At 46.4% G+C, this 19,609-nt stretch overlaps 1 protein-coding gene across 1 annotated transcript in view; it reads left to right on the plus strand.

Moving 5' to 3' along the window:
• The window catches only part of LOC135046144 (uncharacterized protein C6orf132 homolog), a 104,005-nt gene that overhangs the window by 64,703 nt on the left and 19,693 nt on the right, over window positions 1-19,609 (plus strand). The window contains exon 3 of the mRNA XM_063955354.1: window positions 647-719. Coding sequence (XP_063811424.1) covers window positions 647-719 — 73 coding nt within the window. The remainder of the gene's footprint in view (window positions 1-646; window positions 720-19,609) is intronic.

Below are 19,609 nucleotides of genomic sequence, written 5' to 3' on the forward strand. Positions count from 1 at the left end.
ACATGGTATTTCTTCTCCATGGCATACTTGCCTACAGTATATTTCATTTCTGCCCTCTAGGATTCTCCTGGAGCTGGATGAGAGATGCAGCTGACAGCAGATTGGGGGTGGGACTGGGCACTTTTGGACCCATTTGTCAATGAGTTCTACGCATTTAAAACTCATTGCATATGATAAATGGAGCTCCAGCCAATCCACTTCCAACTGTCATGTGTTTGAAAAATTACAGATGAGAGCTGATTGGTTGGAGCTCCATTTATCATACACAATGAGTTTATAAAAGCTAAAACTCATTGATAAATGGGCCTCTTTGTGTCGTTAGGCCCCAGTTGCTTGTAGCATAATGCTGCAATTCACAGGTCTATAAATAGAAAGTTTGGCCAAACTGACGCAAATCTCCTAGAATTGCATCTAATTGGACCAGCCCCTTCACCATGGACCCACAGTTAGCGGCATAACCAAAAAGGATTTTGTATTTTTACTCTTTTATATGCCCCTCAAATTGCCGCTTATACAGTATGTTCTGTAGCATTAAACTATGTATATTTTGTGAGTGTGGTGGGATAGGTAGTCATTTTATTTCAGCAGAAGAGTAATGTACAGCATATCCTTTCCCCTTTGGTAAAACAATGTTTCTTATTTGCAGAACACAGACACTCAGGGACTAGCTGTACCAACCCCTTCTGTTCCGTCAGGGTTTACGGACAATGCCTCAATAGGTAAGTTTCATTATTACGTGTCTGTCTGTACAGAGCTTTGGCTTAATGCGAAGCAGTTACTCGTTTTTAGGTCGCTGGATTTTTAGGATTTAAATAACTGAAATTTGTTTTTGTTTGGTTTCAATCCATGTTTTTAGGATTTTATAGGTTTTAAAAATGTCAGTTTAGGAATTTATACACTGTATGAAAATAAACAAAACCATGCAACATATCATTCTGTCTGAAACACTGCGCCTTTATTACAGATGTGTCCTGCTACTTGCTTGCAGAGTTGGCTCCCGTGGTGTGTAATTCGCGGGAGCGCTATACTGCTGGCACTATACTGCTATACTGTGTCACTCACCTCTAATGCACCTGGTGTGGCCGCAGGTGCTAAGGGGGTGTGGCTTCATGTGAGCGGCCGTGGCTAAGCACCCCAACCCGCGTTTTCTTCACTACGGGGGTCCGGGAGTTGTGGCCTGCCCTCGGAGACTAGCATGTCTGCAGTGCAGGCTTCTACACGTGACGGGAGCCAGGTTGCTGCACGTTGCCTCGGTAGGTGACACCCAGGTGCAGGCCGCACCCTCCACACCCCCCTTATGATGCCACTGGTTGTGGGAGGCTGGTATCTATTCGCAACCACGGCTTTCATCTAGAAGCAAATGGATCGCTGGGGTTTGTGTGTGTGTGTGTGTACACTTGCACCCGCAAATCTTGAGAGCCGGCAAATGCACTGCGTACCCATTGATTCCTATGTGAATGGACGCAGTCCCACTATAGCACACTGCTATACGCAGCAAGATGTAGCATGACACATCTGTAAGCTACGCTGCAAGGCTGTAACAGGACACATCTGGATATATAAATTGCATATAAAAACTTTGCATTCCATACATTTCCTCAGCAAATTGATATACAGTAGTTTCAACTTAAGTAAACAGGTATTTTTAGGTACTAACATCCAGATTAGGTAATTTTAGGTACTGTAGTAATTAAATGTTATTCCCTGATGCATAAAACCTAAAAGGGAACTGAAATTGTGAGTGTAATGTGAAAGGATTAGAATAGGTTAAAACCTAAGAATCCTGGGCTTACTCATTTGTAAACAACAGGTTTGTAAAGTTTTTATAGGGACACTAAGATCATGCAATGTTTTTAAATGTCTATGTAGAAGGTGATGTACCATAATAGAGATCCAAACATAAGGTCTAAAGTGCACGTGTGAGGGGTGTGACAATGTGAATCACGGATGGTCTTCAGTATGCCGACTGACTGGATCCCGGCGCACAGTATACCGGCGCCGGGATCCCGACAGCCGGCATACCAACACTTATTCTCCCTCGTAGGGGTCCACGACCCCCCTGGAGGGAGAATAAAATAGCGTGGCGCGCCACCGTGCCCATAGCGTGGCGAGCCCGCAAGGGGCTCATTTGCGCTCACCACACTGTCGGTAAGCCGGCGGTCGGGCTCCCGGCGCCGGTATGCTGGTCACCGGGAGCCCGACCGCCGGCATACCGTAGTGAACCCGTGAATCACATTATCACTGTCCGCTGCTGCACAATGACTCCTAAAGAAGAGGAACAATACAGGAAGGTGGTTAAATCTCCTAGACGTGTCCAGAACTCCACTTCCTGAAATTCATTAGTCTCCTGGGGGTGCTGGGAGAGTAGGCATGTATGAGTAGGTGAAGTAAGGTCTATCTCGCCTAGATCCTATAGATAAGAATTTGGATTTAACAGTCATTTGGAAGTAAATGCGGAACTATTGCAGTGAATTCTAGAGAGGGCCCATAGAATTTGCCAGTAGAAGGCAAACAGTGGTAGAGACGACGAGGGAATTATTACACCTACTGGGCCTAATGGCCGAGTGTACACAAACCAGTTTTAAATTAAATTTAAATTTACTGACTGGGACATGTTTGTAGAGGGGTGTAGTCATTTTGGGGTTATTGATGTTGATAGTTTGGCATCTATGGTATGGGGTTACATTAGCTGTTGTGTGGAGAGTGTAACAGTTACGAAGAACATTTGTGTTATATGGATAAATAATGAAGTTCGGTCTCTGTTAAGAGCTCGGGACATTGCATTTAAATCTGGGGACTTCGATGCCTGTAGAAATGCCAGGTTCAGGTTACGATCTGGTATTAGGAGGGCTTAGGCTGCATATTCAGTTAGGATTGAGGCAGAATGTTCCCAATTGAGGAATCCAAGGCGGATATGGCAGTGGATAAAAGAGGCCACTGGTTGCCGCACTAATTCTGATGTAATGAGGACTAATAATCCTGCGTTAGTGGAATTTGTTTTACTGCAGGTTTGATAGGGACAGTACAGAACGGTCTATCCCTTTACTTACATGCTCTGGTGATTCCATCTTAGTGCTAACAGAATGTGAAGTTTTAGATTGTCTGCGACGAGTGGATTCAAAGAAATCTGCTGTTCCAGATGGGATCCTTGGTAAGGTCCTTAGGGGATGCGCTAACCAGTTAAGCTGGATACTGACTTTATTATTTAATCTCTCTCTCTGATAAATTGTAGTGTCCCTATGTGTTTAAAGACCACACAATTGTCCCTATTCCCTAGAAAGGTCCAGCTAAATGCTCTAACGATTATTGTCCCATTGCGCTGACCTATCTTATTATGAAATGTTTTGAACGTCTCATATTGAAGCATATTAAGTTCTTTATCCTCAGGACTTTCGACCCCTTTGAATTTGCTTATCGCGAAAACCGATGTACTGAGGATGCAGTTCTTACAGTTTTACACTCGCATCTCAGTCATCTGGAGCAGCGAGGGTGTTGTATAAGGATTCTTTTTATCGATTTTAGCTCAGCTTTTAATACCGTAATTCCCCAGGCACTTATAGGTAAGCTATCTGATTTAGGTATTGGTACACCCACTTGTAATTGGTTACTAGATTTTCTATCAAACAGACCTCAGCAGGTAAAATTAGGTAGTCTTTTGTCTAAGATTGTAACTATTAGTATGGGAGTCCCACAAGGTTGTGTACTAAGCCCTCTTCTTTACTCGCTATTTACCCATGAATGCGTGTCTTCCTCTAATAGTTTGCAAATTATAAAATTTGCGGATGACATTGCAGTCATTGGATTAATTTCTGGTGAGAATGAGGCGAGTTATCATAGGGAAATTGAGAATTTGGTGGCCTAGAGTGAGGTTAATCACCTTCTGTTAAATGTGGATAAAACCAAGGAACTGGTGATGGATGTCAGGCGCAGTAGTGATTTTTCACTACTCCCAGTATCTATAAATGGTAAAATTATCGGGGTCCAGCTGCAGACTGTTAAAGATCTCTTTGAAGCAAGATTGATAAATAGAGCTAGGAGTATACTGTCTGATTTTAGCCATCCGTCTGCTTATCTTTTTACTAAGTTGCCCTCTGGAAAGCGTTTTAGATCTTTGGAGGCACACACACATCGTCTACGGAACAGCTTCTTTCCAACTGCCATGTGCATGCTAAACGCTCATTGTGAATATGTCATCTCTCTAATGCGTGTTATTGTGTGTTCTTTTATACCCATGTCCTACTTTTTTTTTTCTCATCGTTTGGTGTGTTGTACAAATTGAATTTCGTTGTCAACTTCTGTTTGATAATGACAATAAATGGATTGTATCGTAATTCTTTAGTTTTGTTTGCACAGAACTAAGGGACCCATTTATCAATGAGTGCTAGAACTCACCCGTATGCACACCTCTTTATGGTGCATATGCCCTCCTCCTTCTACATGCTTATGCTATGCTCCTCTTCCTCATCAAAGCACACTTGCACCAGTTTATACTTTTTTGATTGATACTGGAAAAAAGTGCATATGCCCTTCCATCTAACGCTGCATGGCGGTGATTCCATCTGTGTTCCCTCTGTGACCTGTGCCTACCTGAGGGAGCTCAGTTACTCATTCAGGGGCAAATGTATTAAGCCTGGAGAAGTGATAAGATACCGCACCAGCCAATCAGCTCCAATATGTATCTTTCTAGAGTTCTCCCCGCTGCCCGGCATACTGGTGGCCGGAATCCCGCTTTCGGAATTATGACAGCTGGGATCCCGGCCGCTGGTAAAACATATACGTATTCCACTGGAACAAGCAAGGAGGACATTATGATACATACACATGTCCTCCTATACTGTTGCTGCAGTAATGCTAAACATCACTTCTTGGCACGCCAATACTATGCTTGTGCCATGCGTCTCTTTCAAGCGAATGTGCAGCTTAATTGCAATATGATGTGACAAAACTGCTTCACGAGACTGAACTGATTTGATATGCAACATTTGTATATTTGTGTGCGTCTGAATCTGTATGTGAAGTGTTGGGATGCAGCGGTCATGGCTTTTTTCATGCAAAGTACTGTAGTGCTTAATTTGCAGATGTAGACGCGATCTACAACAGTTGAATCAAATTAATCAGTGCAGTCTTGGGAAGCGATTTTGTTCTATCACATTGCGATAAAGATGTGATGAAACCGTGAGAGTGTAGTATGAAGTAAGCAGCGGCTGGGAAAATGGTGGTAGGGGAGGTGCAGGTAAGAGAAGCGGTATAACTGGTAGGAATATAGTTTAGCATGAAATGACCAGAAGAGCAGTTGGTGTAATGCGGGAAGAGGTGCATGCAGGGGTGTAACTAGAACTCCGTGGGCCCCATAACATTTTTTGGAAAATACACCTCTTAATTAAATGCTCCACTGGAGTGAGCGTGCCTAGTGCTGCCTAGGGGTTGTGCTTACTGTTTAGTAATGCAATAAGTGGTGCTTTGGTTGGTGTTGAGGTGCAAACAAGTCCTTTGGGGAGTTATTGGCTATATACTGGGTATGCAGTGTAAAGTACTTAATGACTGTATTAATATGTAATTATATGCAGTGGGGAAAGGCTACAAACAGAGGGCCTGATTCAGAGATGCATATAAACCTGAGGGTTCATGCGCAGATCAGTGGATGCGCTGATGGTTGCAGTATCCCCCTAAGCCAAAGTATGATTGATTTGCTGTGGCAGTTTGGGGGCGGGCGGCATCTGGGGACATGTCAGAGCAGATTTCCTGACCTCTGCTGCGTGCAGATGTCTGATGGGGTTCTGGTATGAATGGTCGACAATGTTAAGGTCGACACATTAGGTCGACCACTATTGGTTGAAATGGTCGACATGGACTAATGGTTTACATGAAAGGTCGACACATGAAAAGGTGGACACGAGTCTTTTTACTCTTTTTGGCGTCGTTTTCTGCGTTAAGTGACGGGGAACCCCAATTAGTGCACCGCCTCCCCTCGCTTCGCTCGCCATGCTTTCAGGCAAGGTGACTCGCTCCACTACCGCTGCGCTCGGCACAGGTTATCGCTCCCAATCGTAGTCCACGTGGATCGTGAAGTATGAAAAAGTTCCAAAAAAGAAAAAAAAATTGAAAAATCATGTCGACCAATAGTGGACGACCTAAAGAGTGTTGACCTTAATATTGTTGACCATCTGACCTGATACCGTCTGATGGTCATGCTGATTATCCAATGCTGGGCCTTTGGACACAGCAGCAGATCACAGAAGCTGGCAAGAGCATATTTGTGCACAGCAGCTGCGCCCACATCTGATTCAAACCCAAAGACCCTTTATTTATCGTGAACATGCAATGACAAGATGACGTATATCAGTCCAAAAACATAAGATATATCCTATCTGTCTATCTGTCTATCTGTCTATCTGTCTATCTGTCTATCTGTCATCAGGATAATTGTATAATAAATTACAAACATTAACCATTTGCACTGCTTACAGATTACCCAATATATAACCAACTGCACCCACCAATTCTGAATATAGTATTACCAATTATTCTGTAATATCCTAGGGGACAAAACAAGTCTGTATTTAATACTAGAAAACTGTAAGTTACAACAAATATTACTAATAAATTCTATTAGTATTGTACTGTGTTCTGCGCTCCTTACTGATAGCTGCATACCTATGACACCTCTTTTTGGTACTGTCCTGCTCCTCCCCCCCCCCCCCCCATGGGACATAGTGTTCTGCAGGGAGAAAAGCACAGTCATTGCAGCTCTATGTAGAGCAGCGATGCACTCAGCAATTTTCACAGGGCAGGGGTAGAGTTTATGGGCTGGACACACCCTCAAGTGAGGAGGCAGGGTTGCCGCGAGAATCTGCCCTCTTCCCGGTGACGAACACGCTCAGAGTCCCATTTTCAATGGGACAACATGTTAGGAGGTATGAGGTGGGGCATAGAGTGTGTGGTGATAAGTATTATGTGGTAATAGTGTGCTGCACTTGGTCTGTGGATTCCAAATTAGATAAATGAGATCAAAAAGACCTTGGGCCCAAGGTTTTTAAAACATTTTTTTATATCATTTACAATAATTATTAGATTAATAGATGTAGGGAACGGACCCTTTAACTTCCAATGACAGTTGTGGCTTTTAGACACACACAATTTAAGATAACATATTGTACTATACTGTACATATGTAACCTAGAGATGAGCGCCTGAAATTTTTCGGGTTTTGTGTTTTGGTTTTGGGTTCGGTTCCGCGGCCGTGTTTTGGGTTCGAACGCGTTTTGGCAAAACCTCACCGAATTTTTTTTGTCGGATTCGGGTGTGTTTTGGATTCGGGTGTTTTTTTCAAAAAACACTAAACAGCTTAAATCATAGAATTTGGGGGTCATTTTGATCCCAAAGTATTATTAACCTCAAAAACCATAATTTACACTCATTTTCAGTCTATTCTGAATACCTCACACCTCACAATATTATTTTTAGTCCTAAAATTTGCACCGAGGTCGCTGTGTGAGTAAGATAAGCGACCCTAGTGGCCGACACAAACACCGGGCCCATCTAGGAGTGGCACTGCAGTGTCACGCAGGATGGCCCTTCCAAAAAACCCTCCCCAAACAGCACATGACGCAAAGAAAAAAAGAGGCGCAATGAGGTAGCTGTGTGAGTAAGATTAGCGACCCTAGTGGCCGACACAAACACCGGGCCCATCTAGGAGTGGCACTGCAGTGTCACGCAGGATGTCCCTTCCAAAAAACCCTCCCCAAACAGCACATGACGCAAAGAAAAAAAGAGGCGCAATGAGGTAGCTGTGTGAGTAAGATTAGCGACCCTAGTGGCCGACACAAACACCGGGCCCATTTAGGAGTGGCACTGCAGTGTCACGCAGGATGTCCCTTCCAAAAAACCCTCCCCAATCAGCACATGATGCAAAGAAAAAGAAAAGAAAAAAGAGGTGCAAGATGGAATTGTCCTTGGGCCCTCCCACCCACCCTTATGTTGTATAAACAAAACAGGACATGCACACTTTAACCAACCCATCATTTCAGTGACGGGGTCTGCCACACGACTGTGACTGATATGACGGGTTGGTTTGGACCCCCCCCAAAAAAGAAGCAATTAATCTCTCCTTGCACAAACTGGCTCTACAGAGGCAAGATGTCCACCTCATCATCACCCTCCGATATATCACCGTGTACATCCCCCTCCTCACAGATTATCAATTCGTCCCCACTGGAATCCACCATCTCAGCTCCCTGTGTACTTTGTGGAGGCAATTGCTGCTGGTCAATGTCTCCGCGGAGGAATTGATTATAATTCATTTTAATGAACATCATCTTCTCCACATTTTCTGGATGTAACCTCGTACGCCGATTGCTGACAAGGTGAGCGGCGGCACTAAACACTCTTTCGGAGTACACACTTGTGGGAGGGCAACTTAGGTAGAATAAAGCCAGTTTGTGCAAGGGCCTCCAAATTGCCTCTTTTTCCTGCCAGTATAAGTACGGACTGTGTGACGTGCCTACTTGGATGCGGTCACTCATATAATCCTCCACCATTCTATCAATGTTGAGAGAATCATATGCAGTGACAGTAGACGACATGTCCGTAATCGTTGTCAGGTCCTTCAGTCCGGACCAGATGTCAGCATCAGCAGTCGCTCCAGACTGCCCTGCATCACCGCCAGCGGGTGGGCTCGGAATTCTGAGCCTTTTCCTCGCACCCCCAGTTGCGGGAGAATGTGAAGGAGGAGATGTTGACAGGTCGCGTTCCGCTTGACTTGACAATTTTGTCACCCGCAGGTCTTTCAACCCCAGCAGACTTGTGTCTGCCGGAAAGAGAGATCCAAGGTAGGCTTTAAATCTAGGATCGAGCACGGTGGCCAAAATGTAGTGCTCTGATTTCAACAGATTGACCACCCGTGAATCCTTGTTAAGCGAATTAAGGGCTCCATCCACAAGTCCCACATGCCTAGCGGAATCGCTCCGTGTTAGCTCCTCCTTCAATGTCTCCAGCTTCTTCTGCAAAAGCCTGATGAGGGGAATGACCTGACTCAGGCTGGCAGTGTCTGAACTGACTTCACGTGTGGCAAGTTCAAAGGGCATCAGAACCTTGCACAACGTTGAAATCATTCTCCACTGCGCCTGAGACAGGTGCATTCCACCTACTATATCGTGCTCAATTGTATAGGCTTGAATGGCCTTTTGCTGCTCCTCCAACCTCTGAAGCATATAGAGGGTTGAATTCCACCTCGTTACCACTTCTTGCTTCAGATGATGGCAGGGCAGGTTCTGTAGTTTTTGGTGGTGCTCCAGTCTTCTGTACGTGATGCCTGTACGCCGAAAGTGTCCCGCAATTCTTCTGGCCACCGACAGCATCTCTTGCACGCCCCTGTCGTTTTTTAAAAAATTCTGCACCACCAAATTCAAGGTATGTGCAAAACATGGGACGTGCTGGAATTTGCCCATATTTAATGCACACACAATATTGCTGGCGTTGTCCGATGCCACAAATCCACAGGAGAGTCCAATTGGGGTAAGCCATTCCGCGATGATCTTCCTCAGTTGCCGTAAGAGGTTTTCAGCTGTGTGCGTATTCTGGAAAGCGGTGATACAAAGCGTAGCCTGCCTAGGAAAGAGTTGGCGTTTGCGAGATGCTGCTACTGGTGCCGCCGCTGCTGTTCTTGCGGCGGGAGTCCATACATCTACCCAGTGGGCTGTCACAGTCATATAGTCCTGACCCTGCCCTGCTCCACTTGTCCACATGTCCGTGGTTAAGTGGACATTGGGTACAACTGCATTTTTTAGGACACTGGTGAGTCTTTTTCTGACGTCCGTGTACATTCTCGGTATCGCCTGCCTAGAGAAGTGGAACCTAGATGGTATTTGGTAACGGGGGCACACTGCCTCAATAAATTGTCTAGTTCCCTGTGAACTAACGGCGGATACCGGACGCACGTCTAACACCAACATAGTTGTCAAGGCCTCAGTTATCCGCTTTGCAGCAGGATGACTGCTGTGATATTTCATCTTCCTCGCAAAGGACTGTTGAACAGTCAATTGCTTACTGGAAGTAGTACAAGTGGGCTTACGACTTCCCCTCTGGGATGACCATCGACTCCCAGCAGCAACAACAGCAGCGCCAGCAGCAGTAGGCGTTACACGCAAGGATGCATCGGAGGAATCCCAGGCAGGAGAGGAATCGTCAGAATTGCCAGTGACATGGCCTGCAGGACTATTGGCATTCCTGGGGAAGGAGGAAATTGACACTGAGGGAGTTGGTGGGGTGGTTTGCGTGAGCTTGGTTACAAGAGGAAGGGATTTACTGGTCAGTGGACTGCTTCCGCTGTCACCCAAAGTTTTTGAACTTGTCACTGACTTATTATGAATGCGCTGCAGGTGACGTATAAGGGAGGATGTTCCGAGGTGGTTAACGTCCTTACCCCTACTTATTACAGCTTGACAAAGGGAACACACGGCTTGACACCTGTTGTCCGCATTTCTGGTGAAATACCTCCACACCGAAGAGCTGATTTTTTTGGTATTTTCACCTGGCATGTCAACGGCCATATTCCTCCCACGGACAACAGGTGTCTCCCCGGGTGCCTGACTTAAACAAACCACCTCACCATCAGAATCCTCCTGGTCAATTTCCTCCCCAGCGCCAGCAACACCCATATCCTCCTCATCCTGGTGTACTTCAACACTGACATCTTCAATCTGACTATCAGGAACTGGACTGCGGGTGCTCCTTCCAGCACTTGCAGGGGGCGTGCAAATGGTGGAAGGCGCATGCTCTTCACGTCCAGTGTTGGGAAGGTCAGGCATCGCAAACGACACAATTGGACTCTCCTTGTGGATTTGGGATTTCGAAGAATGCACAGTTCTTTGCTGTGCTGCTTTTGCCAGCTTGAGTCTTTTCATTTTTCTAGCGAGAGGCTGAGTGCTTCCATCCTCATGTGAAGCTGAACCACTAGCCATGAACATAGGCCAGGGCCTCAGCCGTTCCTTGCCACTCCGTGTCGTAAATGGCATATTGGCAAGTTTACGCTTCTCCTCCGACAATTTTATTTTAGGTTTTGGAGTCCTTTTTTTTCTGATATTTGGTGTTTTGGATTTGACATGCTCTGTACTATGACATTGGGCATCGGCCTTGGCAGACGACGTTGCTGGCATTTCATCGTCTCGGCCATGACTAGTGGCAGCAGCTTCAGCACGAGGTGGAAGTGGATCTTGATCTTTCCCTAATTTTGGAACCTCAACATTTTTGTTCTCCATATTTTAATAGGCACAACTAGAAGGCACCTCAGGTAAACAATGGAGATGGATACTAGTATACAATTATGGACTGCCTGCCGAGTGCAGACACAGAGGTAGCCACAGCCGTGAACTACCGTACTGTACTGTGTCTGCTGCTAATATAGACTGGTTGATAAAGAGATGTCTATGTAACTATGTATGTATAAAGAAGAAAGAAAAAAAAACCACGGTTAGGTGGTATACAATTATGGACGGACTGCCTGCCGAGTGCAGACACAGAGGTAGCCACAGCCGTGAACTACCGTACTGTACTGTGTCTGCTGCTAATATAGACTGGTTGATAAAGAGATGTCGTAGTAGTATGTATGTATAAAGAAGAAAAAAAAACCACGGTTAGGTGGTATATACAATTATGGACGGGCTGCCGAGTGCCGACACAGAGGTAGCCACAGCCGTGAACTACCGCACTGTACTGTGTCTGCTGCTAATATATAGACTGGTTGATAAAGAGATAGTATACTCGTAACTAGTATGTATGTATAAAGAAAGAAAAAAAAAAACCACGGTTAGGTGGTATATACAATTATGGACGGGCTGCCGAGTGCCGACACAGAGGTAGCCACAGCCGTGAACTACCGCACTGTACTGTGTCTGCTGCTAATATAGACTGGTTGATAAAGAGATAGTATACTCGTAACTAGTATGTATGTATAAAGAAAGAAAAAAAAACCACGGTTAGGTGGTATATACAATTATGGACGGGCTTCCGAGTGCCGACACAGAGGTAGCCACAGCGGTGAACTACCGCACTGTACTGTGTCTGCTGCTAATATATAGACTGGTTGATAAAGAGATAGTATACTCGTAACTAGTATGTATGTATAAAGAAAGAAAAAAAAACCACGGTTAGGTGGTATATACAATTATGGACGGGCTGCCGAGTGCCGACACAGAGGTAGCCACAGCCGTGAACTACCGCACTGTACTGTGTCTGCTGCTAATATAGACTGGTTGATAAAGAGATAGTATACTCGTAACTAGTATGACTATAAAGAAAGAAAAAAAAACCACGGTTAGGTGGTATATACAATTATGGACGGGCTGCCGAGTGCCGACACAGAGGTAGCCACAGCCGTGAACTACCGCACTGTACTGTGTCTGCTGCTAATATAGACTGGTTGATAAAGAGATAGTATACTACTAATATTATATATACTGGTGGTCAGGTCACTGGTCACTAGTCACACTGGCAGTGGCACTCCTGCAGCAAAAGTGTGCACTGTTTAATTTTAATATAATATTATGTACTCCTGGCTCCTGCTATAACCTATAACTGGCACTGCAGTGCTCCCCAGTCTCCCCCACAATTATAAGCTGTGTGAGCTGAGCACAGTCAGATATATATATATACATTGATGCAGCACACTGGGCTGAGCAGTGCACACAGATATGGTATGTGACTGAGTCACTGTGTGTATCGTTTTTTTCAGGCAGAGAACGGATATATTAAATAAAACAAACAACTGCACTGTCTGGTGGTCACTGTGGTCGTCAGTCACTAAACTCTGCACTCTCTTCTACAGTATCACAGCCTCAGGTCAATCTCTCTCTCTCTCTCAACCCTAATCTAAATGGAGAGGACGCCAGCCACGTCCTCTCCCTATCAATCTCAATGCACGTGTGAAAATGGCGGCGACGCGCGGCTCCTTATATAGAATCCGAGTCTCGCGAGAATCCGACAGCGTCATGATGACGTTCGGGCGCGCTCGGGTTAACCGAGCAAGGCGGGAGGATCCGAGTCTGCTCGGACCCGTGAAAAAAACATGAAGTTCGTGCGGGTTCGGATTCAGAGAAACCGAACCCGCTCATCTCTAATGTAACCTATTGTACAGTACTTTGTTTCAACAACATGACTGGACAATACATGCACGTGCCCTGGGATGAGGGGTGGGATTTGTTGCTGACAAGAAGACACCCACCTCTGCCTTGTTTGGTTATTCCCAACAGCCTCAAGGCAATGATCTCAGTAGCTGCAGTGCTCAGCCCCTCCCTGTGCTCATTGCATCTCTCCATCTCTAGAGATTATAAACTGTATCACACATATGTATGTATGTGTATGTATGTATGTATGTATATATATATATATATATATATATATATATATATATATATATATATATATATATATATATATATATATATATATATATATATATAAATTTTTTTTTAATTTTTTTTATTAAAATATTCCTGCTATGTACCACTGTCCCTGCGAAGTTATATCTGCGGCCGCATCAGAGAAGTTTCTGCTGTGGGGTACACTGGGCTCCACAGGGAGTGACACTGGGGTGTAGAGTAGGATCTTGACCCGAGGCACCAACAGGCTCAAAGTTTTGACCTTCTTCCCAAGATGCATAGCACCGCCTCCTCTATAACCCCGCCTCCGTGCACAGGAGCTCCGTTTTGTAGTTGGTGCCATGCAGTAAGCAGGCACTTAACAGGGGGGCTGCTCCAGCAGCCCTAAAAGAAGCTTTTAAAGAAAATTGAAGACTTCAAGGGCTGCAGCAGAGACACTGACGGTGTTAGATGTCAGTGAGACATCTCCTGCTGCAGCTCAATCACCTCCCCCAGCGGCGCTGTACACTCCCGCGCCCTGGTTGCCGGGTACCTACAGTGGAGGCTCCGGTTTTCTTCTGATGTTAGTCACACACACGACCGCTGTTCTCCCGGATCGTGTGGCCACACTACAAGGGAGGAGGTAAGGGGTTCCCGCAACGGGACCCGCTGTAAATCGCGATCCCGCGTGGCCGGTGGGAACACTGTGGCAGTACCCCACTAGACCACCAGGGCATGGACACAGTTCGGTTTTCTTTCACAAAACCGTTTTCTTAAGCCCCCAGTACCCGGTGGTGAAGTCCAGCATGGGGATAAGGCTTTGCCTGTAGCCCCTCCCCCAGCCCCAGGGCGCCATTTAGAGTAAATGATACCGCCTTGGAGCTGCATATCTCTCTCTCTCTCTCTCCTTCACTCCCAGTCAGTGTTTGGGCGCCATCACACAGAGCAACACTGTTCCTGGGACTGTTTGGGCAAATCCTCCTCTGTAAAGCCTCCTGCCTGTCAGCGCTGTGCATTTTACAGGACACTTAAGTATTCTACATGTCTGCTGACAGTGTTAGTTAAGAAAAAGTGCATTTAGTCAGGGTTATTTAGTACAAGTACCCTGTGATATACATCCAGTCTTTACTGTGCATTGTTATATCTAATTCAGTGTATAGCTATACATAGTACTACTCTGTATTGCTAGTCCAGTGCAGTTTTATTGCATGTCATAATTTCTGCATTGTACAAACTGTGACTTTGTGTGTGTGCATATAGCTGCTGTGTGACCTCCATTTCGTGTCTCTCACTCAGATTGCTATCCCTATATTCTAGTTAACTTGAGGGGGCTAAGTGTGTCAGGTTTACCATAATATAGGCAGTTCACAGGATATACTCGGTGTGTATTTTTCTCTGTGATTTTTAGTCACGATATACCTCTTGAATCCCCTGTTTGTGCTGATACACTGCACAGGGGGTTCTTGTCAGGTGTTTTGCTGCTGATATTGTTCTGTGTTGCCTTGCATTGAGCTTTTGATTATGTCCGCTACAAAGGGCAACGGAGCTGGGCTGATCCCACACTGCGTGGTGTTGACGCTGCAGACACATTTGAAGATAACATAGCAGCTGAGGGTTCAGGTTCAGGGGGTTCCTTGCCCCCCAGTGGGACTGTAGCAACGGGGGTGCATAATGACCCACCTTGGGCTACCTTCTCCACGCTATTGAATACGCTGGTAACTAGACTAACGCCCCCTATGGGACCTCCTGTGCCGGTACAACCGCTTATCATCCCCGCAGTTAATCTGCCATGGGCAGATCAACTGTCCAATCAGTTACAGCAATTAAGCCAATCACTGACTACTCAAAAGTCTAACCCTCACCTGCCTAAGACCAAGGGGTCCTCTAAGCGGGCAATTACTTCCTCACAATCCACCCATATCCCAGACACCTGGGATATGGCGCTTATACGGATCCCACAGATTCTGATCCTGATGCATCTGATGGGGAAGTTGTTTCGCAGGTGGATGTTCCTGACTTGTTAGAGGCTATCAGGCTCATTCTTCAGGGTTATGATGAACAGGAGCCTGTCACTGCCCCTAAGAAACCGGACAGGTTTAACCGTCAGAAGGTGGTTAAACAAGTTATACCTCACTCTAACCATTTAGTTGACATACGTCAGGAGTCCTGGGAAAATCCAGGAAAGAAGTTTACGCCTCACAAGAAGATGCTGGCTAGCTACCCCCTCGCTGCGGAGCTTAGTAAAAATTGGGAAACACCACCGCCAGTGTATTCGTCCTTGAGAGAGCAACCGGACAAGCATGTGAAGGGTTGTTTGAAGGCAATCTACACCCTAAATGGTGCGGTGCATAGGCCCACTATTGCAGCAACATGGGCTGCAGAAGCTGTGGAAGCATGGGCTCAGGCGCTGGAGGCGGAGTTGCCTTCCAATGCTTCTGATCATGCTAGACAGTGCCTATCCTATATTGTTACAGCGTCTCATTACATTAAAGAGGCGGCTTCTGATGCCGGTATTCTGTTGGCCAAGGATTCTACTACGCCCATTTTGGCTCACCGAATTCTCTGGTTAAGGTCCTGGTCTGTGGACATGGACTCTAAGAAAACCCTGGAGGTACTCCCCTTCAAAGGAGACATTCTTTTCGGAGAGAACCTTTACAAAATAGTGGCTGACTTAGCGTCTGATAAAACAGCATGTCTTCCTAGTACTGCCCCTTCGGTGCCGAAGGCTAAAAGTACTTCCTTTCGCTCCGTTCGTCCTTCTTCAGGGAAAGCAAAAGGTCAGGCGTACCCAAAACAGGTTCGCACTTCCAAACCCAATAAGCCCAAACCCAAACGGGCCTGGGCTGCCCGTCAGCCTGCTTCCAAGACTGACAAGCCTGCCGCATGACGGGGCGGGTCTCCCTCTGGGGGATCCCAGGGTGGGGGGCCCACTTCTAGGGTTTACCCAGGAATGGTTGAAGACCACTTCCCATGCCTGGGTACGGGAAGTCGTCACTCGAGGTTATGCCGTATCCTTCAAGAATCGTCCCCCTCATCAATTTTGCCTGACAGACATCCCTTCGGATCAGGTGAAGGCAAAGACTCTTCATTCAGTGGTACAGTCCCTCCTGGACACAGGAGTGGTAGTACAAGTGCCTCTGGCTCAGAGAGGCAAGGGGTTCTATTCACTGCTGTTCATAATCCCAAAACCAAATGGGTCTTCCTGGCCCATTTTCAATCTCAAGTCCCTGAAAAAGTTTGTGAAGGTCTCCAAGTTTTGTATGGAAACTTTTTGCTCTATTGTTCTAGCCTTGGAGCCTGGGGACTACATGGGCTCACTGGACATACAGGATGCTTACCTGCATATTCCCATTGCAGTGTCGCATCAGCAGTACCTGAGGTTTGCGGTTGGCAACCTCCATTACCAGTTTCGGGCGTTACCTTTTGGTATGACCATGGCTCTGCAAGTCTTCACCAAAGTTATGACGGTAATGACAGCTGTACTCCGCCGTCAAGGGTTCAGGATCCTACCATACTTGGACGACTTGTTGATCCTGGCAAATTCCCCAGAGATTCTTCTACGTCATCTTTATTTGACTATCCGATTCCTGCAAGCCCACGGGTGGCTCATCAACTGGAAGAAATTCTCCCTGGTCCTTGCTCAGTGCATGGTGCATCTGGGAGCGTTGTTGGACACTCACAACTAGTGGTTGTTCTTGTCTCAGGAGAAAGTCCTGAAGCTTCATGACAGGATTCGATGCTTCCTATCTCGTCTGCAAGTGTCGATACATTCGGCAATGCAAGTGCTAGGTCTCATGGTGTCGGCTTTTGACATGGTGGAGTATGCTCAATTCCATTCTCCAGAGGCTGATTCTTGCCAAGTGGGATGGCCTGCCTCACCGGATCATATGATCTCCTTATCTCCGGAGGTCTGCCTGTCACTAAGCTGGTGGCTTCAGGACCAATGATTGAGCAGGGGTCGTCCCTTCTGGATCTCCAACTGGGTCCTTCTGACGACGGACGCCAGTCTGAGGGGTTGGGGCGCGGTGTTGGAGCAAAACTCCCTTCAGGGTCGGTGGACCAAGGAGGAGTCTCTCCTCCCGATAAACATTCTGGAATTGTGGGCCCAGCATCTAATACAGAACAGACCTGTTAAAGTACAGTCGGACACCACGGTGGTGTACATAAATCATCAAGGTGGCACTCGAAGCCGCATGGCAATGAGGGAAGTATCACGGATTCTTCAGTGGGCAGAATGCCATCTACCGGCCATATCGGCAGTGTTCATTCCGGGGGACCTAAACTGGGAAGCGGACTTTCTCAGTCGTCAGGACGTACATGCCGGGGAGTGGAGCCTCCATCCAATCACAAGGTTCCAGTCTTCGGAGCAAGGACAAGGGATCCTCAAGCAGTGTTCGTGGACGCACTGGCAATTCCATGAAACTTTCGGCTGCCATATGTGTTCCCTCCGGTGTCACTCCTGCCTAGAGTAATAAGGAAGTTCAAACAAGAAGGAGGAATCCTACTTCTGATCGCTCCAGCGTGGCCCAGACGGCATTGGTTCTCAGACCTTCAGGGTCTCTCGATAGAGCGTCCCCTTCTACTTCCGCAGCGCCCAGATCTCGTTCAGGGCCCCTGTGTATATCAGGATTTAGCCGATTGGCTTTGATGGCGTGGCTCTTGAAGCTTCCATCTTAAGGGCCAAAGGATTTTCTGAGGCGGTCATTCAAACCATGTTGAAGGCCCAGAGACCGGCTTCTGCCCAGATTTATCATAGGGTCTGGAATTCTTACTTTGCTTGGTGCACATCTAACAATCATGACGCTTACAAGTTTAGTGCGGCCAAACTTTTTGACTTTCTAAAACAAGGCCTGGACTTCGGCCTTCTTCTGGCCTCCATCAAGGTTCATGTTTCTGCCTTGTCACTTTGGTTTCAGAGAAAAATTGCTACATTACTTGATGTGCATACATTCACTCAGGGTGTGTTGCGGATTCAACCTCCTTATGTCCCGCCTGTGACCCCTTGGGACTTGTCGGTGGTTCTGGAGGCATTGCAAGGGTCTCCGTTTGAGCCTCTTGAATCTGCTGACCTTAAGTGGCTTACTCTTAAGGTAGTGTTTCTGCTAGCTATTGCTTCCGCTAGACGGGTGTCAGATTTGGGTGCCTTGTCTTGTAGGTCTCCCTATCTGATTTTTTTTTCACTGTGATCGGGCGGTTCTTAGAACACGTCCTGGATATTTTACCTAAGGTGGTGTCTTTCCACCTTTAATAAGGAGATCGTGGTTCCGGCCTTAGCCTCTCCCGATTTGTCTTCCAAAGAAAGGTCTTTGGATGTGGTACCGGCTCTCCGTATCTACATGAAGAGAACTGTTTCCATCAGGAAGTCAGACTCTCTCTTTGTTCTGTTTGGTTTTCACAAACGTGGCTGCCTGCTCACAAGCAGACCCTGGCCAGATGGATTAGAATGGTGATTGCACATGCTTATGTACAGGCTGGCCTTCCAGCTCCTGCTACTACAAAGGCCCATTCTACTCGGTCGGTTGGACCTTCTTGGGCGGCCCGCCGTGGTGCGACCCTTGAACAATGTGCAAGGCGGCTACGTAGTCCTCGGTGAACACGTTTATAAGGTTCTATGCCTTTGATACATCTGCATCCCAGGATGCTTCCTTTAGACGCCGGGTTCTTGTGCCCGCTACAGTGCGTCCCCTCCCATAAGGAACTGCTTTAGGACATCCCCAATGTCATTCCCTGTGGAGCACAGTTTACGTTGCAGAAAGAGATTTAACAAAGGTAAGTTCTTACCATAGATCTCGTTATTTTTTAAAGACTCCTCCAGGGACACGAACACTGCGCATGCACATACTGTCAGATTCCAGCTCTCTCCCCCTGTGACTATGGGGTCTATTTACTGAGCTTTGGATGGAGATAAAGTACCAGCCAATCAGTTTCTAACTGCCATGTCACAGGATGTGTTTAAAAAATGACAGGAGCCGGTTGGTTGGGAGTTTAACTCCGGCCACTTTATCTCCATCCAAGGCTTAGTGAATAGACCCCTATGTCTCCTGAGGCATAATGTGGTTTGTGCCATCTGATGGCATAAACCAGTTGAAGCCTTTCGGAGATTAGAACATATGGTGTGTAGATCAAAATCCCCATTGATGATAATGAATCTGTACCAATAGATTTCTGTGAAACCTCCAGCAATAGGGTATTAGTAGTAGTGATTAGGGGGGTCTGAACATTTTTATGTTGGGGGGGATTTAATTTGATTTCGGTGC

Source organism: Pseudophryne corroboree, chromosome 2 (genome assembly GCF_028390025.1).
Source record: "Pseudophryne corroboree isolate aPseCor3 chromosome 2, aPseCor3.hap2, whole genome shotgun sequence".
Lineage (NCBI taxonomy): Eukaryota > Metazoa > Chordata > Amphibia > Anura > Myobatrachidae > Pseudophryne > Pseudophryne corroboree.